The 23315-nt window shown below is 42.5% G+C and overlaps 3 protein-coding genes across 3 annotated transcripts; 1 reads left to right on the forward strand and 2 right to left on the reverse strand.

Annotated features, from left to right (window-relative positions):
* Positions 1-2931: 2931 nt before the first annotated feature.
* Positions 2932-3882, reverse strand: LOC104363018 (olfactory receptor 4S2). Its single transcript, XM_009969404.3, has one exon. The coding sequence runs from the start codon at positions 3865-3867 to the stop codon at positions 2932-2934; it is 936 nt and encodes a 311-aa protein (XP_009967706.3). The 5' UTR covers positions 3868-3882.
* A 6881-nt stretch (positions 3883-10763) lies between these two features.
* On the forward strand, positions 10764-15067 carry LOC104363016 (proto-oncogene Mas). Its single transcript, XM_009969401.3, has 2 exons — positions 10764-10866; positions 13811-15067. The coding sequence occupies exon 2, from the start codon at positions 13832-13834 to the stop codon at positions 14786-14788; it is 957 nt and encodes a 318-aa protein (XP_009967703.2). The 5' UTR covers positions 10764-10866; positions 13811-13831; the 3' UTR covers positions 14789-15067.
* Positions 15068-22133: 7066 nt separating this feature from the next.
* Positions 22134-23117, reverse strand: LOC104358302 (proto-oncogene Mas). The gene has a single exon (XM_009963879.3). The coding sequence runs from the start codon at positions 23115-23117 to the stop codon at positions 22134-22136; it is 984 nt and encodes a 327-aa protein (XP_009962181.2).
* Between the last annotated feature and the right edge of the window lie 198 nt (positions 23118-23315).

Consider the following 23315-nt stretch of genomic DNA (forward strand, 5'->3'; position numbering starts at 1 on the left):
CTCCTGGCTACTCCCCAACGAGGGCACCAGAAGAAAGGGTCTTTAGTGTCTCCATCCCTGTCTCCATGCCCCTCCATGAGCAGAGGGAAGCCACTGTGGGGAAGACCCAAGTGTGTGAGTCATGGCCATTGTTGCCTGGCATGTCCAGCTCAGACAATGTAAGACTGAGCACGTTGGAAATGCTGTCATCAGTTCCTGAGTCCTTTTTGTAACACTGACAACATCTTTTTGACAAATCTTTTTGGAAACGGCATATAACTGTGGGGAGGAAAGCAAACAAGACACCAAATAAAACAAAGGCTGAAAAATTTGTGATTGAGTTTTTTCTAATTCATAAAATGGAACTCACAAAAGTCACTCACCAGAAATGCCTATTTTCAAAAGTAGCTTTTCAGTCAGGCTTGAACAAAAGAAAGGAACAATATCAGAAAACTTACACAGTTCATATTTGCCAGTCTCTGAGAGTTTGCATGCTATTCCTCCTCAATGACCTCCTCTGACCACTTTAAGTGGTTTCATCAGAATGTCTCAGCTGCAAGTTGCTGCTTAGCTGTTGTGAAAGCAGTCCATCTCCCTGCCAATTCTGAAACCTACAGTGGCTGAAAAGAACAGCCTGACGGTCTATCTGCATTTCTCATTCTGCAAAAAACAACTTCCAAGAGCACCTACAAGAACAATTATCTCTCACAAGATGGGGAAATTGTAGCAGAAATATTTAACGTAAATAATGCAGCAGAAGCACAAGACTACCAGGAATAATGAGATCCCAGAGGCATACAAAGTTTTGTCAGAAATTATCAGTGGAAAAGGAGCTAAAAATTGTACTTTGGATAGCTATTAGGGTAGTCTCTGGAGACTGATATTGGAGTGTGGTCATCTAGACTATTGCAATGCACTTGGGTTTGTTTGCTTGTTTGTTTTCTGGCTGACTTTTTAATATTGTCCAGACAGATAGACTTTACTTACTATTGGACATGTATTTCTTCTGGAAGCATTTCTGGTTCAAATGAACATCACACCTGGCTGTTTGCAAGATTTATATTCATCTTACCTTTGCAATCAAATAAATATTATTGGAGTAAAGATGTTTCTTACACAGGACATTTATATAAATTGTGCTTTCTGTCCTAAGCTAAAATTTCTCATATGCGTTCTTATTTCTTGTTAACTTGTTCTTATGATTGTATGAGCCAGAGACTGTTATCCCTTGGACATCTGCTGTACAAATTTGAAACAAGAAGTAAAAAAGGAAATTACTTCAAAGATTTAGAAAGGTTTGTGGTTAGACCTCACTGCTTACCAGGTATTTTTACTAAGATAATGTAGAACACAGAAGCAACTCTGTAGCCCAAATATTAACTTCTTATAAGAATTCTTACCAAAGTGCAGAGAAGCATAATGTTGTTTTCAGTGACACCTTCCATAAGCTATGGTTGAATATTTGTGCAGCAGCACCCACAAGTGAGACATCCAGAAAAAAACTTGGCATTTATCCCCAAAGCATTAAAAAAAATCAGTTTTGAATATATATATATAATTTTGTGTATTTGTGGATGTATATATCTATTTAAAGTTATAAGCCTGAGCTTTGGCTGGGAACACCTTGTAAGCTTGAATCCTATTTAAGTCATGTTAAGGTGTAACACAGGTGCAGGTGTTTAAAGGGAACGTAAGTGAAGAAATAAGAGTCCTTCAATTACCTTTGGATGGCACCAAGATGGTCTTTTCCTTCCTCACTCAGCTGATTTGGTGGTTTCCTGCTGACAGTCTAGGAGCTAGGGTCTCTTGTGGCTCCTCAGGTGGAAAACCCAAGCTGCTGTAGCTTATCACCCTGTGACAGCTTTGACTGACATTGAACTGGTTTGGTCTTTCATCCTTATGTTTCTTCTCTTCCCTCTTGCAGTAGTAGGGGTACCAGCTGTTCCCATGGAAAACACGCTTTTTCCCTTGTGTGGGTGTGTAAATGTGCTCTGTTGGGCTAGGAGTTGTCTTGAATACTGGAATAGTTCCTAAATAATTTGGTCTTTTTCCATTGATACATAAAATAGTGTCTCCAAATGCCTTCTTTGGTGACTCCTTCATTTCTTACAGTCAGCAGGTTGTCTTTCAATTGGATCTATGATTCTGTATTATTCTAAACATTAAAATAAAAAACCTGAGGCAAAGCTGAAGGTTGGATGGTTGGAAGGATGGCTTCGGTGATAGGTGAAGTAGATAGAATTATAGAACAGTTTGGATTGGAAGCAACCTTTGAAGATCATCTAGTCCAAACCCCATTGCCACACAGAGACATCTTTCACTACATTAGGTTACTCAAAGCCCCATCCAACCTGGCCTTGAACACTGCAGGAAGGATATGTTGCACTGGCAGGGGAAGGGGAGAAGCTTCCCCTCCTCTTACCCACATCAGCAACCGACCCACCTAGCACCTATTATCAGGTATTTAACTGCTAGCCCATGGATTCAAGATACCACAAGATGGTTCTCATAAAAAGGTGTTTACTACAAACAGAGAGGGCCCTCTGTTTCCAGTAGCAGGTGACAGTAATACTTGCTTTACCAGCTGCATAGATCACAGAGCAGAAGGAGTTCATCTGAAAGTTTATACCTGAGTCACGGCATGCTCTATCTGAACAAAAATTTCAGTATTTTTGATAGTTTTTATTTAAACACTGGTGTTTCAATTAGTGCTCAGGAGCCCCAGGCCTGGGCCTGCACTAGTTGACAAGGGAATACAAAGGGAATGTCTGCTTGTCACAGAGTTCACAATGTCTTTCAAATCAAAAGATGAACCTTCAGTGTCTTCCTAATTGCAACAGGAGCTAACAGCAAACAGTTCTTTGAAAGGCAGTTCTTGGAGAATTTTCACAAAATAAATTGTAGTGAGAGATGCTTGAGTTTCTCCGATCCTTTGGAAATGTTACCACAATTCTACACCTTCCCATTTTCACTTCCCACTTTTCTACCCCACAGTTTTCTCAGGGCACTCTTCACCTCCTTATTTCTTAATGTGTAGATGAGTGGGTTCAGCATGGGTGTGATGGCAGTGTAAAACACTGACACGGTCTTGTCCTCTGACAGATTGATGGATGGACGTGTGTAGATGAACGTGCATGGCCCAAAGTACAGAATCACCACAGTGATGTGGGACCCACAGGTGGAGAGGGCCCTGTGCCACCCCTCCGAATTTTGACTTTTCAAGGCAACCAGGATGACAATGTAGGATATGATCAGGATGAAGAAACAGCTCAGAGTTATCATTCCGTTGTTGACAATGACAATGATGCCCACAGCATGGGTGTCAGTACAGGCCAGTTGTAGTAGGGGGTGGACGTCACAGAAGTAGTGGTCAATTTTGTTAGGGCCACAGAAAGGGAGCTGGGAGGTTAGAAGGGTCTGCACTATGGAGTGCACGAAGCCTCCTACCCATGAGCCGGCCACCATCCAGCCACACGCGCGCCTGGTCATGAGCGTGGTGTAGTGGAGAGGTCTGCAGATGGCAACACAGCGATCGTAGGCCATCACTGTGAGGATGAAGATCTCTGTGCAGCCAAAGAAATGTACCCCAAACAGCTGCGCTATGCAACCCATGAAGGAGATGGTTTTATTTTCAACAAGGAAGTTGGCAATCATTTTGGGAGCTGTGACAGAAGAGAAACAGATATCTAGAAAGGCCAGGTAGCAGAGGAAGATATACATGGGGGAGTTCAGACGTTGACTTCTAATTACAGTGATAACAATGAGCAGATTTCCTGCCACAGTAATCATATAAAATAACAGAAACATCACAAAACATATTTTCTGCACTCCTTGGTTCTCTGAGAGGCCCAGAAGAATGAATTCCTTCACACTGCTTGCATTCTCCATGTTAATTTATTGGGTGGTGATATGCAATGCACAACCTAGGCACATGGAAAAATAAATACAAATGATTCATCAGGTTTTTACATTATTAAAAATGAATTATTTAACAGAAGTGCATACACACTAAGAAATATATAGGATTAGTATTATGATTATGAGGTGGTTTTTTTGTTGGTTTGGTTTGGTTTTTCCCATGCTCTGTTATATGTTCCTCCATCCTGGTCATCCAGGATTTAGAAGGATGAATCTATGGCTGGTGTGCTAAGGACAAGGCCAGAGTGTTCACCTTGAGCACTACAAGGGCTGCAGATCTTTAAGATCATGGTTGCTCTCAGTGTAGACCAAGTCCATCTTTGTAAAAACAGTGCCTTTAAGAACATGTGGAAGTATTCCCTGGAATGCTGATTTATTTTATAAGTAAAAATGATCTTTGAATTGCTGTTCAGAGGGGAAACTAAACCATCCACAGAAAAAAAAAATCTCTTGTGTATATACATTTTGAAATATAAACTTGCAGCTTCATGGACTAAACAATGAATTCTGTGCAAATTACCTACCACGGTGAAAACAGCACAATTTCACAGAGGACTTACTCTAGTATTTAGCTTGCTCTAAATCTCAGATAAGTTCCTTTGAGAGGAAGGAACTTTCCAGATCTTCTGTCACAGCATTGTATGAATTTTACTTTACACTGATTTGTGATACACTCTGAGGGATATTCTCAAGGGTTAACTTCTCTTTAGTGAAGCTAGTTTAGCTGATGGACAAAGTCTCAATATAGGAAGAACAGCTAAAGTATGGTCCTTTATGGAACCCTTTCTTTTTCAATTGACTAGGAGGAGCCTAAGTAAATTAACATCACCAGGGTAAAGTTACCTTCAGAGAATAATCCTTTTTGTGCCCTGAAAGTAGCTCAGAGCTTTCCATAATGCCATCCCTTTTTTGTTTGTTTGTTCTGTGGCTGAACTCCTTATCTCTAGGTGTTTCTACATCTCTAGTGTGTCTTTTCAGACATGGTCACATTCCAGTGTGAATGTGGGACTCCTTTGGTTTGACCTGTTCCAGCTATAGCCCCCAGAGCAGTACATGTCACTAGTAAATAAATAATCTATATCTTTCGACAGACTTAATCCTTAGCATTACCAACTTGCCATTATCCACCCAGATATCAGAGTTCCTTTGGTAAAAGAAGCCTAGAAACCACTAGATTAAACTTTTTAGAGAGTTTAACAAAAAATAGGCACCTCTAATGAACAAATTATCAGCTGTATGGGATTCAACCTTGTATCAAAACATCCCCAGCCAGCTGCTGTTAAAAATGGCCATTGCAAGTCCTGCCCAATGAAAACACAAGCAGTTCTCCCTGTTTGTGCAGGTGATCTGAGCAAATCTGTGAAATGATTCAGTTAATTCAAATGATCTAGCACCTATTTAAAATTGCAGCAAAATCAGGAACTCTTGCGCAGGCAAAAACTGATCAAACATCCACAGGAAACACTGAAATGAAGAAAACCAAAATTGCTCTCAAACCTACAAAGTAAAGCCTAGAGAGGAAGTTGGGAAAATTAGGGACTTTTCCTGTGCTTACAGTTATACTAACAGTGGTTGAAAGATGTTCAAGAAGTGGGGTAAAATTTACATGGATAATTTTCTGATATATGGTCAAGAAAAAAGAAAAGATCAATGAGAAAAATATGACATCAATTTTCTACCTACTCTCACCAAGTTGTGATCCTTTTCATCCCTCTTCTTTTCACTTAGAACAGACATAGTTTTCTACAGAAAACAAAGGACCAAGTGGGTGCGTATTTATGGCTGGGCAGTAGCCAGTGGAAGAGAAGCAGCTGGGCTACATCTAGGCCAGAGCAGGACTGGAGGCAAACTCCAGTCTCAGTGTCATATTTAGGCAATCAGTGGTTCAGAAAGGTGTGACCAAGAGATAAATTATCAAGAAAAACTATATTCCTGAATAACAGCACATGGGAAGCTCCTAAGCTAAAAACGAGGTGTATATTTTGAAAGGATTGTAAAGCTATGACCCATTCACCACAAGACTGTGTGTCCCTCTTGGCAAGGGCCCTGTCACCACCACCAAATTGCATTTCATCTGCCTCATTCTGTCTCAGTCACTTACACCATGTAGGCACCAGTAGCTGAGCCAGTCATGTGCACTCTTTCTTCTGCCTTGGCAGGGCAATTCATGACCAGCCTAAGGTGTCTAATTAAAGATTGATGAATTACATGCTGGAGGTGCCTATTTCTTTCTGTTGACTCCAAGAAAATGACTGAATAACTAATTCAGAAGAAGCTTCCCACACAGAAATACTTCTAAAAGTATCTTTTCAGTGAGAGACTATAGGTACATGATATAATGCAATCAACTGCAAAATAAAATAAATACAATGTGGTCTGCTAACATTTCAAAAAGGATGAGAAATTGCACCATCTCCTTATTGCAAGTGTTCTTTCCTGAAATCTCAGGTGGTTAATGGGAAACAGAATAACAAAAGGACCTAACCTGGGTCTACAGAACTAGCTCTGCCTGCTTCCAGCCAAAGATAACTGTAGGCAGTTGATAACTTTAATGATAATTTCTTCTTGTACTTTCACACTTGTTCAAGAAGGGAAACAAAAAAGGAAAGGAGATTGGGAAAAAGAAAGAAGAGAGAAAACAAGAAAAGAAAATAAGAAATTTAACAAACAAACAAACAAACAAACAAAAAAGAAAATAAAGGAGAACCTGGAAAACTTACCTCCTGTGTGTTTGGAGATGTACTTTTCTGTGTAAGGGCTATATGATTTTATCTCCCCAACACCTGCCTTTCCTGGTAGGAATGTGTTAGAGCACAGAGTCTTTAAAGAACATAGAATAGCTTCTGGAAATCTTCCGACACTTGCTTAGGAGGTGTCTTTTACTGTATAATCCCATTTAATTTAATTTACTGTACCACAAGTGTATCTTGGTATTTTCTACCTGTGTGAGAACCGCTTTGATGGGCTGTCTGGGTAGTGTATCCTGGCCTGGGTGTGCTGAACTGTTCATTCACAACCCAGCAGCAGAAAGAAGGCTGAGAAGAAAACTGCTTAAGTAGCACTCTTTAACCCTCTCCAAGGAAATCTCCCACCTCAAGGGCTCCTGGGGCTGGAGGAGGGAGGTGTGGAGGCTTAATGAAGGGAAGGCATGAAAGGAAGGGGCAAAGGAGGAGAAAATAATTCTGTCCTCACCAAAAGGTTTAAGCAAACATATATTAAAGAAATACCCATCAGTCAGTGATAATGACATTATGAAGGCATTTCAGATTTCACCAGTAGAAATAACAGCCAATGGATTGGCTGAATATTAAACTGGACAAGCACGTGCAATGACCTAGTCCAGGTAACCCTTTCCAGAGTCTTTCATTAAGCCATACTTTATGGTTTTCCCAAGTGTAGAGGCCCATTAGGTCCACTGCTTTGCCTTTATAGAATTGTGAGTAATAAAACAGTAATTTTAAACCATTGTGTATCCCAAAAAGCAAACACAAAAACCACAAATCTTTAAAAAAAAAGTCAGAGAGATTTCTAGTAGTAAGAAGAGAAGTACCATGCTCTGGGGCTGGTAGAGTTACCTGACACAGTAGTCTTTTAAAGGGAAAATCAGGCACATTTCTCTCAGTAGTGGTTAACATTAAGTTTTCAGAAACAGAAGATGGCCTGGGTTACCTCTTGATGACTCTTCAGGTCCTATTTTGCATGAAATTTCATCATTGGCAACCCAATGAATAAAGCCTCTTGCAAGAACTTGTAAGTTTTAGCAAAGGTTGGCAAATTACAGAGTATGTAAAAAAAAATCCTTTTACAAATGGGGAAACCAAGGGAGGAAGTCAGCTATTTCATGCCTATGGAAGTCAGCTGAGTTGAGTCCTTGTCACTCTAGGCTTTCCTATGGAAAGAAATACATCTCTCCAGACATTTGTTCACCTGATCTACCTCAGACCTGATTTTAGACGGGATTAGGTATGAAATAGATATTTAGATTTTGAACAAAATTACTTAGGGCAGGCAAAGGCTGCATCAGTGTTACACCCAATGGCTCAATGTCCAAGTGGAAACCAGCAGCGAGTGGTGTCCCTCAGGGGTCCATACTGGGACCAATACTATTTAATATCTTCATCACCGATATAGACAGTGGGATTGAGTGCACCCTCATCCAGCTTGCAGATGATACCAAGCTGAGTGGTGCAGATGATAAACTTGAGGGAAGGGATGCCATCCAGAGGGACTGTGACAGACTTGAGGAGTGAGCTCATCAGAACCTCGTGAAGTTCAGCAAGGCCAAGTACAGGGTCATGCACCTGGGTTGGGGCAATCTCCACTATCAGACTAGAGGATGAAGGGATTGAGAGAAGCCTGCAGACAAGGACTTGGGGATACTGGTGGATGAAAAATTGAACATGAGCCAGCAACATGCTCTCACATCCCAGAAAACCAACCATATCCTGGGGTTCATAGAAAGAAATGTGACCAGCAGGTCAAGGGATGTGATCGTCCCCCTCTACTCCACTCTGGTGTGACTCTGCCTGGAGTCCTGTGTCCAGCTCTGGGGTCCTCGGTACAAGACAGACATGGATCTCTTAGGGCAGGTCCAGAGGAGGGTCATGAAAATGAACAGAGGGCTGGAACAGCTCTCCTATGAAGAAAGGCTGAGAGACTCCAGCCTGAAGAAGAGAAGGCTCCTCAAGACCTTCTTGTGGCCTTTCAATATATAAAGGGGATCATAAGAAAGACAAAGGAAGGTTTTTCAACAAGATATATAGTGACAGGACAGGGACAATGGTTTTAAACTGAAGGAGAGTTGATTTAGATTGGACACAAGGAAGAAATTTTTTATGACGAGGACAGTGAGACACTGGAACAGATTGCGCAGAGAAGTTGTGGATGTCCCCACCCTGGAATTGTTCAAGGTCAGATTGGACAGGGCTTTGAACAACCTGGTCTAGTGAAAGATGCCCCTGTGGAAGAGGGTTGGACTAGATACTCTTTAAAGGTCCCTTCCAACCCAAACCATCCTATGATTCTATGGAATCTTGCTGTCAAGAAGAACCTTGTCTTTCTTAACTTAAAACTTCTGTGGGCACAGGTGAATGTATGAAATTAAACACAATAAAGGAAATGGATGTGCTAATTCGTGCACCTGTTCAACTCAAACTCATCACTCCTCTGAAACCTACTTTGTGTTTTTAGCCTCTGACTTACGGGCGTCAAAAAAGGAAATGTTTCATCCACTGCCCCTTAATTCGGTTCGTTGTCATTTCTTGAAATTTAGAATGGCCAAATAACAACCAAGGTAATGTAACAATCTACTGACACAGAATGTCAACAATCCATGCAGTGAAAATAAAAATACTCAAATTAATAATGAGGTTAAATACTACTCTGGGTGAAAATTGTCCTCTAAATTAAATATCATCTTACACTGTAGCCTGGAGTCCTGGCCAGGTTAATAAAGGTTAACAGTAGTCACTATAGGAAACAGACTATTGGGTAAGAAAGTAAAAACAGTCTTACAATCTTTGGGAAAGGAAGAGGAACAACAAATGACAGGAAAAGCTAAAGATGAACCCGCAGGTATCTAGCCTGCTAAGCTATTTGGGTCAGATCTGCCAGTTTCTGCACCCACTGGCACACATGGCAGCAATTTGGCTAGCATCACACTCATCTCCTTTTGTTTCCCTAGCCAAATGGAATAGCAGAAGTGACTTTAATGCACAAGCCCAAATCAAGAGTTGCTGCTATCTCCTGTTGCAAAATAGTTTCCTATAAGAATGTGCTTACTGCCAGGAAAGGAGAAAAACGTTTTCTCCGGTTTCACGCCACTTCCTTTGGCACGTGGATCTGGACACTGTGGTGGTGGTAGCTCATGCACATGAAGGGACTGGGTATGGTGAGAAGATGAGTGAGGTGTTGTGGATGGGTAGTAAATGCTGGCAAGGGGCTGTCTTGATAGAGACATGAGGTGGTGAAGAGGTGTGAATACGATGGTAGGCAGATTGGGGCTGAGGCGCTGTTTTGGGGGGGAAGTTGTGAAACTGGAAGTGGAAAGCACCTGCTGGAGGCAGAGTCTTGAGGGCTTTTGTGAAATCTGAAGTGCCTGAGGTGTGGTGAAGGACAGTGCTGAAAGCCAATATGAAATGACAGTTAATACTGTGGGGCATGAAATTGCTTTGAAAGAGATCCTGACATCAGAATGGGAATTGTGTGCTGAAGACAGCACAAGCAGAGGTTGTGCAGTTGGAGGTGGAGGTGTAGTAAGGCTATGGAGTTTGCGTGGACCCTCTTCCAGGAAAGGTTGTGTGAAGCACTCAGAACTAAGTACCATGGTAACTTTTGTTGGGAGAGACCGTGGGTCAGAAGAGGACACTCTGTGGTGATAGGAGCGTCAAGGCCACTTTTGCAGGGACAACAGGTCCTGGGGGAATGAAAAGTTGTGCTGAGGGAGGTTGTGAAATCATCATCAGGTGTTGTGGAAGAGGACTGACAATTTCTCAGTCTATGTGATCCTGAGCAGCAGTAAGGCATCCTCTTCAAATGCTGTGAAACTAGAGCATCCCAGGGACGTGAGCAGGAAACAAAACATCAGCGCAAGAGGCAAGGTATAATTTTGCTTTCGTTGTATCGTGAGACTGGCTGAAGAAGGGAGAAGCAGTAAAAAAAAAACATTTCCAGAGCCATGAGAGTGATAGGTTCTGTATAAAGAGGAAAGGGGGAAGTGGTTCACATAGAAGTGACCACACACAGCAAACTAGATATTTCCCCAAGAGAGTGATTGGCTGGCTGCTGGATGTCACGTTGGAAAGACCGTGGCTTTTTAAACAGTGTCGAACTAGCCCAGCATTACAGTATGACACAAGGATATTATCTGGACTGTATGGCAAAGAATTCAGGTGACAGTTTTACTCAGGAGATCCATACCAGGCAGCTTCTGCAAATCAGTCACTGAAAGTCCAAGGAACTGAAAAAAAGGTAAGAAATTCCTCGATGGTATCTTTTCCACAGCACTCTGTCTAATGCTTTCTGCCATGCTTTTGGAGAGATGGTAAGAAAAAAATGTTTTCTTCTGATGGTTAGAAATTCACTATAGGTAAGAAATTGTCTTGATCATTTTCAAGATAAGGATAGCTTCATTCTGAGGACCCTTTTCCATGAACAAGTGCTACTGAATTGCTATAAATACACCTCTCTAATATACGATGTCATTATTCAGAGACCTTGCATTAGCAGTTTTGGTCTTAGCTAATCTGATCACTTAAGATCAGTCAAGAAAATACAACAGCACAACTTTCTGTACATAGTCTAAAATGTCTTTATGTTGCAAGGTTGTTCAGACTGACATCTGCCACATGGAACTCAGCAGTCAAACCACAGGAAGGATGTTAGACTCTGCTGCTGTTTGATGAAAGCTTTCACTAATTAGTTTCATTAAGGAAGTGGACTTATGTCTTAAACATACCTTGGACACAACAAAAAATCAGTCTTTCGAAGGCTGTACAATAAATAAATGAGAACTGTGACTTTTTCGGTATTCTTTTCCATGGTTTACAGAAGTCTGAGAAGGATTTCTTCACTTCCATTACAGCGGAAGGCAAAATTATTGATGTTTTGTCATTTACCCACAGGTTGTCCATTACAGCCGCATCTGTACCTGGCAGTCTTGATGCATATATGATCAATGGCACAGGGCAATGTCATTTAACATTAGGAAATATGCTTGACAAGCTTAAGTTAGACAGCTAATCACCTGTCATTGTCTGAATGCCCAGTGGAGAGAGATGCAGCTCTGGAGGACAGGATCGATCGCCTTCTGGAGATGACTGCAGCAGGGAGGTTGAAGACCCGCTTTCCTAAAATGGCCACCAGGTCAGAGGGATGAAATGGGCTTAGTCAGACCTAAATGTTCACGTCCTCTTCAAATCAATTAGAAATTTGCTTCAGGTTACACAGATAGCTTGTGGCAAAGATAGTGCTGCACTGGGTCTTCTAAAGACTAGGAAACCACTTAACCCCTGGGTCTTCCTTTCTCATCACATCAGAGTTGGTTCACAGAATGAGAGGCTGCTTCAGCTACTTTCTACCATGAATCAAGGTCTGATAATTTGATGCCACCCTAATAATAAGTAGCGAGGAAGGGAAGGAACAAAGCCATGAAGCTGTAACTTTTCAGTTTGCTTGCTACAGGTGATCAGAGAAGAGGTAGACTTGCCAGTGATGTTGTTCTCCCAGTATGCTGCTCTCCCTAGATAGGGAAAGAGCGTGTGAGTTTGAACTCAGGGATGTTCCTGTTGTGAAACTGTGCTACAACAGAGATCCTGTGCATTCTGAGGCAGATGATGGGATATTTGTTTTCCATAGTCCCTTCCAGTATGTATTAAAATCCTTTCTTTAGAGACCACTTGTTTCTTTAGAGACCATTGGTTGCAATGCGTCTGCAGCCAGCAAAGACTGTGCACCTACCTAAGACACATATCATAACCGTTGGAGTAGCCCATAAACCTCCATTAATTCAAATGGCAGCTTTAAAGGCAATGTTAAATGAGATGTTTGCATTTTTAATGGAGAAATCTAGGTGTAACAGTCACAGCTGGATTCCCAGCCAAGCACTCCTGGCATACGTGCCTTCCATGGACTAATGCAGCAAGATTGTCTCCACTGCTCCAGGCCATAAGCTGGCCAAGGAAATTACCTGCATCGCGCATTTATCTGGCCGCTATCCATGCAGCACTGAAAAAAGTGTGTCTGGGGTGCTGAGGTGAAACAATAATGATTCAATCTGTCACATTTCATGTGTTTATGGAAGCCTGTCTCCATGTATGCTGCAGCGTCGCACAGAGAGAGAACAGACTGTTCGTACTGGTTAGACTGTTCAATGATTCACATCTTCCCAGCTTTCCCCATTTTGACTTGTTCCTCTCTTCTTTTTAACTATCTTCTGCTGTCTTTCATGACACTTCTCTCCTTCTCATGTCAAAATTAGTAGTTGGTGGGGAGAGGAAAAGAGCTGTAGTGTTTGACCTCATCAGACAAAAAAAAAAAAAAAAAAGAAGGTGTGAAATATATTTTTGTCTTCTTTATTTTTTTCAAGATTCTCATTCAGATCCCAACATCATAGGGGAAGAATCAGGGTGAAGTGCCTAAGGGAATGGGGTGAAATAATTATTCGAGCCATAATTCCAATGTCCTGAGAGACTCAGACATTTTGTCCCACATATGATTCTTACAGTTCCCCTCTGCGAAGGAAGTTATTAAGGGCTGACTCTGTCAGGCTGAATTGTTTATTGTCTGTACATAAGAGCTAAAGAGAACAAACCAACCACATTAAACTACACTTTATTAAAATAGAAATCAGTCATCAACATAAAAACCTACCAGATATTTTGAGTACTCTCTACCATGTTTTCTGGGCATATGCATAGGACAAAACTAGATCAGTTTTCATGCTGATTAAACTTGTATGCTGCTTGCCTACAACTTTCACACACTTTTGACATGATTTGCCTCACCTAATCCTAGCTAAATGAAGCAAAGACAATTATCCTAGAGTTGTTAATGCTGGGTTCTCTGTTTATTTAGACAAGAGGTACTTTTCAGACATGATTAACCTTAGCTTTAATGGCTTTTTAAAGATATTTGTTTCCCAATACTGACTGCAAAAAGGATCCTCAAGAAATTAATTTTACAAAACGAAGAAATATACTGCAACCTAGCTTTTCATATAAGTCGTATAGAATTTGGTTTTAGATACAGTGCTTTGAACAACATATCAAAGCTCTGTGCTCCAAGTCCAAACACAATAATCCCTCCCTAAATCAAGCTCTGGCCACAAAGAGATGGAACAAATCCAGAAACAACACCAGGTCACCATGAGGGAAAGTCACACTGAAGTTACCACTTCTTTACTCTTTGCTTACAGGTCTGTCTGAAATCACTCATAATGAATACTTCAGTTACATCAATCCTCCTTCCAACTCCAACCAGCCAGACTCATGGGACTAATCAGAGCGGGGCTGTGGGAAAGGCAGAGCCATCCTACGCTGTCCTCAAGTTCATGGAGAGCTTCTGCCTCATCAGCGCTGCCTGTGGGATGGTAGGAAACGGCATGGTCCTCTGGTACCTCGGCTTCCGAATCCGGAGAAACCACTTCACTGTCTACATCATGAACCTGGCTGCTGCTGACTTCGGGTATCTCCTCTGCATCGCCATTGAGACGGTTCAGTACCTCATGCAGTTCAACGTGGGGGTGAATTTTACCATATTCCTCTTCCTGGATCTTTTCATGTATGGGACCGGCTTGTATCTCCTGACCACCATCAGCATTGAGAGGTGTCTGTCTGTCCTTTGCCCAATCTGGTGCCGAAGCCACCGCCCAAAGCACTTGTCTGCCATCATCTCTGGCCTGCTCTGGGGTCTCTCCCTGCTCCTGAACACGCTCGGGTATGTTTTGTGCACCATTCACACCCCTGGCAGGAGCTGCAATCTCCTCCTCATCACCATCGGAGCCTTGGACTTCCTCTTCTGCACGCCCCTCCTGTTGCTCTTCAGCCTGACCCTCTTCCTCAGAGTCAAGTGCAGCTCCCAACACTTCCGAACAGGCCGGCTCTTCACCGTCATCATGCTCACTGTCCTCTTCTTCCTCATTTTCGCTGTGCCTCTGAGCGTCCTGATCCTCTTTGACTTCTTGGGCTACAAATTTCTCTACTCGCCGGAGATCGGCTTTGTGCTGTCCTGTGTGAACAGCACTCTCAACCCCGTCATTTACTTCCTTGTGGGGAGCTACAGGGACCGGAGAATCAAGTTCACCCTCAGGCAGGCATTCCAGAGGGCCTTTGAAGATTCAGCAGATGACAAATATGAACCAGAAACCCGTGACACAATAACTATGTCCTCCTAATACCCTGCTGTGCCTAACAGTAACACTGGTCTGGAGCTGAGAGCCGATAATTTACAGAATTGAAGAACTCTGAGGTATTGGGGAAGGTTTGTCGCACCTAACCTTCAGTATCTTCATTTTAGATCTCTACCCTTTAGCTAGTTATTTTAAGCTCCATCTGTGGTCTTTGAAAACACATAAGCACCTGGACTACAGAATTTATCTGACCTGTATTAGGACCACATTCAAAGTGTCTATTTCTTTCCAGTGGCCATTAAATGATTTCAATCTGATAAAGTGAAATGTTGTGGTGTCTGCATTTCATCAAAGGAATCCTACTCAGAATTTGCAGCTTACTCAATAAATGTCTTTCAGAGCAAAACAATATCAAATTCATAAATTCTCAGTCAGTAGTTACTCAGACCTCTGAAGATGAGATGGAAATCAATCCTCCTCCTGTTGAAATCAGCCATGGAATTCCTGGGAGGAGAGTCTATCTGTCTCACTTAATTTTAAATACCCGTATCTCAGCAACACATGCAACCTTTTGCAGCTCACAGAATGCGTGATTCTTCACTTCCTAATGTGAGAATTTCAAATAGTGAAATGATTCATGCCATAAAAGTTTATTTCTTCTATTAACTAGGGAGGTTTCCATTCCATAGAGTTGTGATGTAGTAGAAAAGGGCTCCAACCCCTATCAACTTGCCTTACAACTTTATGCAGAGTTGCATGCTCACTTTTCTTGTGTTTCAAGAAAAGCAGGGCTGGAGTTGTATATTATTTTAGCTTCCTCCTGTCCAGGACAGAGTATCTATATCTAACTACAGCATGGATTGGGTTGTTATTTCTTCCTTTAAGAAGGACAGATAAGAACCTATGTCTTCTAACATCTCCTCTACCAATAGAAATAAATTGAAGGATAAGGGAAAAAATAGGAAACTGAAGAAAAGTTAATAAATACCACAATTTGCAACAAATTATTCTCTAGACCCAATACCTTAAGACAAAAGATGTAACTATTTGAAGCGCTGTAGTATCAGACTACATAATATTTGCTCTTTTAATCTAAATTGATAGAATGTAACATGGATAATTTTCTTTGAGAAACCTTACAGATTTCCTCTTCACGCCTTCATCTGCAAATGTTTTCCTGAAAGGAAGCTGCATTCTTCTATTGCCTATTATCTTTTTTCTGTTCATTTACCTTTTTATTAATTTTGAAAAGCATCACTTAAAAAAATAGTGGTTCACCCTAATGTCTGTAGTTGCTTTTTGCTTTCTGTTTACAGTTTCTGAAAGCTGAAATTTGAGTTCCATTTCTACTATTCTTTAATTTTTAATGCTATTGTTCTGCAAGGTACATATAGTTGATTCAGATTAGGATTGTGTCATCAATTATTTTTTGTAAGGTTTTTTTTCTTCTAACTTCTACTGCCGAAGGGAAGAGAGCATCCATTTGTCACAAAACATGTTAAAATGTTTTCCTTTTAATATCTGTAATGACTTTGTCATTGGGAGAACTGAAATATTTCTGTTATTATTAAAAATGTCAAAAACCTTTTTTAAAAAATGAAAACAAATTGTATTTAAAAACATTATTGTGCTCAGAAAAAGCCATCAACTGGTAAAAACATACAGATTATAAAATGTGAAAAATTTTCCATCCTGACAATTTGCCCTTAAACTTACCCATCATGAAAACAATGCTGCATTAAATGTGGACACGTTTTACACATCACATTAATGTGCACACTTTACATCCAACCCTGGACTTTTAAAAGATGATAACTGCATATAAAACACCATCATAGACACCCTTAATCATCCATGATAAAAGACAATCATTCTCAGGGGTGGCATCTGCCAGCTATTTGCAGTGTATATCTCCTATGGCCCAAAAGAAGTCAGTGATAGGATCTGATAGGAGATGGGGATCATTTTCAGGCTTTTACACCCAGAATTAACACCAAAATAGCCAGCCCAGCCTGCCAGGAAGAATGTCCTCAGCATCTGAACTAAGCTTGTCCTCTGAATTGCTCAGTATCTCTCTGCAGGGATGCCAGGGCATCCAGAAGAGCAGAAGTCACACCTAAGGAGAGTGCATTCCTCAGGGGCCACCAGCCCCCTGGAAAAAAACCACATTCCTGCTTCCCTGGGCACAGCTGAGACAAGGCAGCCCGGGCCATAAGCGTTGAGAGTGCTTCTCAACAGGGTCCATGTGCCTGCAAGGGACAGCGGTGCCTGTTACCTGAGGGCAGCAAACGTAACTCCACCCCTCTAAGGAGTCCCTAGACACCAGAGTCTGAAATACTCTTTATTTTCTCATTGCTTTCAGCAGAAGGCACACATATTACCGTTGGTTTGTCTGTGGTGCAGTTAAGGCCTGGAGAAAGGGGTGTGAATGGGCATGTGGATGCTCCAGAACAGTCCAGTTTTCATCATGTGCAGCAGAGTGAAAGACTCTCCAGTCTTTGCCTTGATTCCCTTCCCCAAGCTTCTGTCCCTCAGTATTTATCCCCACCCTCCCCTTCAAGCAGCTATCCCATTCTCCATTCCAAGCTGGCTTTGTCTTTGGAGTCTTGGCAGGATTTGGGATAAGATGTTGCGCAGGAAGTGAATTTTGAAGAAAACACTGGGAAAAGGGATACTGTCCCTCAGACTAATCCAATCTAAACCAAGTTTGTTTTTCCAAGAAGGGCAGAACGAAAGAGAATACCATTCCTCTGAGAACATCCCACAATCTCTACTAGCCACTCATTTATACATCCCTAGCATAACAGCATTTGGCCCCAGTACAAATGTGCAAAGTGCCTTTCACAGATGCAAGCAATATCCCAGAGCATCACCAGCAATGGAAGCCCTGGCAGGTAATTTTCTCCCCACCTACTGTAGGAGCAACCAGAGAAGTGGAGCAGAAATGTGAAATTACCTCATAACATAAAAGAAACTCATTCTCATCTGCTGCTGACTTCATCCCATCCTCCCCCTCTGCATAGTGAAAATGCTCCTTCCTGACAGCACCTGCTTCATTACACCACAGAAGACACAAACCGAATCTGCAGACTGAAACGTCTTCCCCATCTTTTCCACAGAAAGTGTTTCCCATAAGATCCAATGGGATAAGTTATAAACCAAGAGAAAGATACTCTGAGAGCTCAATTCAGCTGCACAGGGCAGAAGGTAAACGTTTGAGGACTGGGTTCAGAAATCCTCACCATCCACACATTTTGCAGTGTTCTTTGTCTCTGCTGTTCCATTTTCTGCTCCTTTGTTGAGCATACAGGCACACAGAGCCACTATAGTCACACCTTCCCCATCTCCTACCGCTCTCTCTGTAAGCAGCAATTTTTTCTTCTGCTTATTTTTCTTTACTTTGCTGAACAGTCTCATTCTTTTTTCTTCTGCATGGATGTCACACTTAGCTAATGTCCACCTAACCAAACTCCTGCATCGTTTTACCCATCCTCAACATTTTGCATCTGGCTAGCTGTTACCTTACACAGATAGTAACCAGGCATGCCCCTTGAAAGCTATCTGTCCCAAGCCACAAAGCTGTAAGAATAAAAGCAATGTATCACTCACTAAATGTCCTCTGTCTCTTCTCTGATCCCAAGAGAAACATAAAGGAGAGACATATTTGATTTGAGGTATTTCATCATAACTGAGGAGCTCATAATACTTTAGCTCTTAACAATCTAGAACATCTTTTGGGGGAATCACAGGGGGAGTCACAAGGTGTTGGAGAACACAACAGGATTAGTGCTGGTCGAGGACATTCTCTTCCCCTGAATGTATCTTTATGGCAGAATTCACTTATCCTTATTTTTACTCCTTTCATGCGCCTTCAAGACTCATTTGCATAGCAACAAAGGGGCCTTTTTTCCCTCCTTCACCCCCAGTTCAGGCAGCTGGGGATGCTCCCAAAGAAAATACATCTTGAATAGTGTGACATGTCCCTGCAGTAAAGTCGACTGGTCACAGAGATTCAAGTGGGGTTAATTCAAGGAATTAAGCCAGGGAAATAGCTGGGCCAAGGCTGTTGCATGGGCTCTTGGACATTCTACACAATGTCTGCCATGTTGGACTTAATCCTCAATATGCCATTCACCTTGGTTTTTCCCTGAGAGAACGGATGTCATCTGAGACTAGAATTTCTTCTGAACATGGAGCAAGTTTTAGGGCCCTCAGTGATGCTCACAACTTTTAATCTTCTCTTGAGTAGAGGAAATGACTAATGGAAAGAAGTTTCAGAAGATAATCAGACAGAAAATATCCTTTTTTGCTGACAGATATTCCTATTTTATATAGATTGTTTCTATCCTGGTAATTATATGAATATTAACACCTACTTGATTGTTTTGGTTTTATTGCTCTCTGTTCTTAACTGATGAATTTCATGGGTATTTGGCAATATGATTTTGTCCCTCTTAAAATACAGCTTGTTATCTCAGTCTGTTATGCCTGTTCCAGAGCTTCCTTAAGATGTGTTTACATCGTAGCTGTGCTTTGCATTAGAGCAGCAGTATATGCATCACCTGTTTCATGGGAAGTTCCTGACAAAAAGGAGGAATCTGGGAAGAACCAGGAATACTCATTGCACAATGTGTTGTAGAGGAAATAATACTTGAATTACTGTCCAAAACAGCACTAAGAATAAAGCAAATCATAATGAAAATTAAAAAAAGGTGAAAATGAGGACAGGAAATGGGTACTGGACCAGGTGAATATTTTTTTATTTAAGACACAGGAAGAGCCTTCAAGTCAGTGTGTGCTGAAAAAGGACAGAAAATCCACGTTTATTTTAGAACAGCTAATTCCAGCCGTTAGTCTGATCTTTCACAGCTGCACTTGCTCTTTGCCAGGTGAAGAACACTTTCTTCAGTGATTTCAAAGGCAGCAGGAGCAGCCCCTGTGTGACTCACCCAAGTACACATGAGGATTTAGCATTCTGGAGATATTCTTCTTCATCTGTGTCCTGGTTTCAGCTGGGACAGAGATTTTTTTTTTTTTTTTCCCTTCTTAGTAGCTAGAGTAGTGCTGTGTTTTGGATTCAGTATGGGATTTGATAGGAAAATAATGTGCTAAGATGTTTTTAGTGGTTGCTAAGAAATCAAAGACTTCAACCTCCCATGTCCTGCTAGTGCACAGGTACGCAAGAAGCTGGGAGGGAACAGAGCCAGAGCAACGGACCCAAACTGGCCAAGGGAATATTCCGTATCTTGTAACTTCACGCTCAGTGTACAGAGGAGAGTGGGATTGTGAGAGCCTTGTGGGATTGTGGTTTCAGGATTCTCTCTTCTCTGGGATCACTAGCCAGGAAAGGCTGGGCATCAGTTAGCAGGTGGTGAGCAATCACAGTGTGAATGACTCATTTGTATTTTCTATTATTATTATTATCATTATTATTATTATCATCATCATCATCACCTTCACTATTGTTATTATTATCATTATTATTATCATTATAATCATTATATTTATTGTTTTAATTTTATTTTATTCCAATTATTAAATTGTTTTTATCTAAACCTATGAGCCTCCTTACCCTTACCCCCCCACCTCTGTCCCCCACTCCCCAGGGGTGGGGGAGGGTGAGCGAGAGGCTGCGTGGTGTTTGGCTGCTGGCTGGGTTTAAACCACAACAATCTATCCTGTCCAAGCAAACCCTTTGTCATGCAAACACTTTATACTATCCCTGTTCCTCATTTCTACCTGTACCTCTAGCCATACCCCCACCTCTTTGATCTGCATCCCAAGGTAGGTGTTCATGTGCCATCTTTACCGTAACAACATTTGTCTATCCTGTGCTTAGCAAGCTCCGGGGTTTAGACATTCCTCCTCTGCCATTCACATTAGACATTTACACTTGTGTAAATACTTCAGCTGTTGTTCACAGCTCCTCGAGGTTGCTTCTATCCTAGGAAAGAGCAAAGCTTTCATGGGAGCTTCATTTACGTGAAATCAAACTCCAGCAAGGTCCAGAGATACTGCTTATACCTACAAATCCTCCCTCAGTTATATCCCAAGACTATCATAAGAAACAGCAATACTTCTATTGTTATGGTGACTTACTTTTCTCTTTTACTGTCGAAGACAACTTCTGTTAGAAATAAAATAAATGTAAAGTATTTGGGGTGGGAGGGATTTCCACAATGCAGGAATCACAGATGTGCCAGGTGACCCCACTAGAACCGCAGAGATCCAGTAAACACCATCAGTGAAGCTGAGAGCAAAACAAGGTAAGGGGAGACAGTGGGGAGGTATCATGGTTCTAGTGAAATCCCTGCTGAAACAATATTGTAGTCAATCATCAAAAGTTCTTCAAACCCTGTTAATTAACACAAAATGGCTTCAGTGAAAGTGCTGCCCTGTAAAAAGAAAAACAAACAAAAAAGATAGGCTATGACTCCTGTTATCTCTTTGAATGTTCCGAACAGAACATTTTCCCTTCTTCCTCTGATTTAGACCTAGCTTCAAAAAAGCAGATTTAGATCCCCCAAAAGACCACAAAGACTCATTCACTGACCAAAGGGAGCAAGATTTTATTAGGTTGGGCCCAGGGCATGAGGATCCTCTTTGCCCCTGGACTGCCTTGGTGTCACAGCATCTTCAGCCCCATGTTCTCCTGCCTGAGCTCTTCCCAGTCCCACCAGCACATCGCGTTCACACCGTTGGATGTCTCTGTATGAGCCTGAGGCTGTTGCAACAAAACTGGGAGCAGCCTGCCATGGGCTGCCACGCTGCACTGGAGCCCTCCAGGCGAGTCCAAGAGAGAGAGAAGTTGGCATGCAGGGCCCAGACCTGGCCACCATCCAGAGTCACCCCTCCTCCCCTGCCCTACCTGGGCTGTGCCCCTTGCACAGTGTCACCTCACACCAGGAATGAGGAGAGGCACCAGCCCGCAGGAGTCCTGAGGATGCTCCCACGGTGGCTGTCCCCCACTGAGACACGTCACCAGCCCCTCCACTCTACCCCACAGGAGCAGCCCCAGCCTTCCTCCCCTTGCCAGCTGCGATTCTAAAGCCCCTCTCTGTGGCCACCTCCCCAGGGCTGCCCGTTTTTGCAATTCTTCTTGGAGACCTCCGCCTTGCTTGGCCAGCAGAGATGGCCAAAGCTCCATCATATATCAGACTTTCCCCAGGCAAGACATTCCCCCCCAAAACACCACAAAACTCATCTGCTGAGCCAAAGGAGCCAGAGTTTATTCTGCGGGGCCAGGGCAATGCGGGTCATTGCAATGGGGAATGCGGGTGGGTCGAGGGACTGAGCAGTGGCTGAGCAGTGCTGCGCAGGCTCTGTGCCACATCCCCCCGTGCCTCCATCCCCCCCGGCTGTCCACGAGGGTCTCCTCACCATCAGAGCCTTATAGAGTGGTCACCACAGTGTCCCCAGGCACGTGGCTGTCCTCCTTGGTCATCACTTTCTCTTCAAACACTCGGTGGAATGCAGCTTTCATGGAGCCTTGGAACCGGCACTGCCAGCAGCTCCCCACCAGGAAATAAATGACTGGATTGATGCTGCAGTTCAGCAATGCCAGCAGAAAAGTTGTGTTTTCAGGGAATAAGTTGTGTGAACTTGGAAGATTGAGGAAAACCTCTACACTGAAAGGAATACCAAGGGCAAAGAAGAAGACCACACTGAGCAGGACAACAACATAGATTTTCCCTGGGTGCCGTCTCTGTGAGCCACACTGGAGCTTGATGAACAGGGAAAGGTTGGAAACCAACATCATTGATGACAATATCATGGAAAATGCAATGGCTACACCTGCAAATATCGTCTCATAGCTTTCAGCAAAGATAAGGCTAAGATACATTGAGGAAACAAAAAATCCAGAGAGCGCCCAGAGCACCCCACTCACAACACCTGATAAGTACTTTGGGCGATGGCAGCGATACCAGATTGGGAAGAGGACAGACATACACCGCTCCATGCTGATTGCTGTCAGGAGACCCAGGCTGCTCAGATCAAAGAAGTGGCACAGAAGTTCAACTGCAAATACAAAATCTATGTAGAAAGGAATAAAATTATACAAATAAGAACAATTTGCTGTTAAGCTCAAAAATGCCAATAAGAGCATCAAAAACAGGAGAAGCAGAGAGAAGTCAGCAACAGCTAGATTTAGGAAGTAGACAGTGAAAGGGTTCTGCTTCATGTGGAAGCCCAGGAACCACATCACTGTCCCATTTCCTACAAGACCACAGAGGGAAATCCCCATACAGACACCTGCAAAGACCACCAATCCATAAGATATTCTTAAGCATTCATATTTGATATTTTCCCAATAGTCCACATATCCAGAAGTCATGTAGCTCAGAGAGAGGTCTGTTGTGATGGTCTCCTCCATGACAAATGATGACCCTGCTGTGAGTGGCTGTCTTCTCCCTCTCCCACCACCTCCTAGGAGAGATGAGGAAGGAGAAGGACATGAGGGACATCGGCGCTCCCAGCGCTCGCCATCTTTCCCTACGGCTCCACGCCAGCCCCAGGCTGCACCAGGAAGGTCCCCATCCCCTGCCATGCCCAGGACAGGTTCTCACCCCTC

This window comes from Tyto alba, unplaced genomic scaffold (assembly GCF_018691265.1).
Source record: "Tyto alba isolate M040663 unplaced genomic scaffold, T.alba_DEE_v4.0 Super-Scaffold_8, whole genome shotgun sequence".
NCBI classification, from domain to species: Eukaryota; Metazoa; Chordata; class Aves; order Strigiformes; family Tytonidae; genus Tyto; species Tyto alba.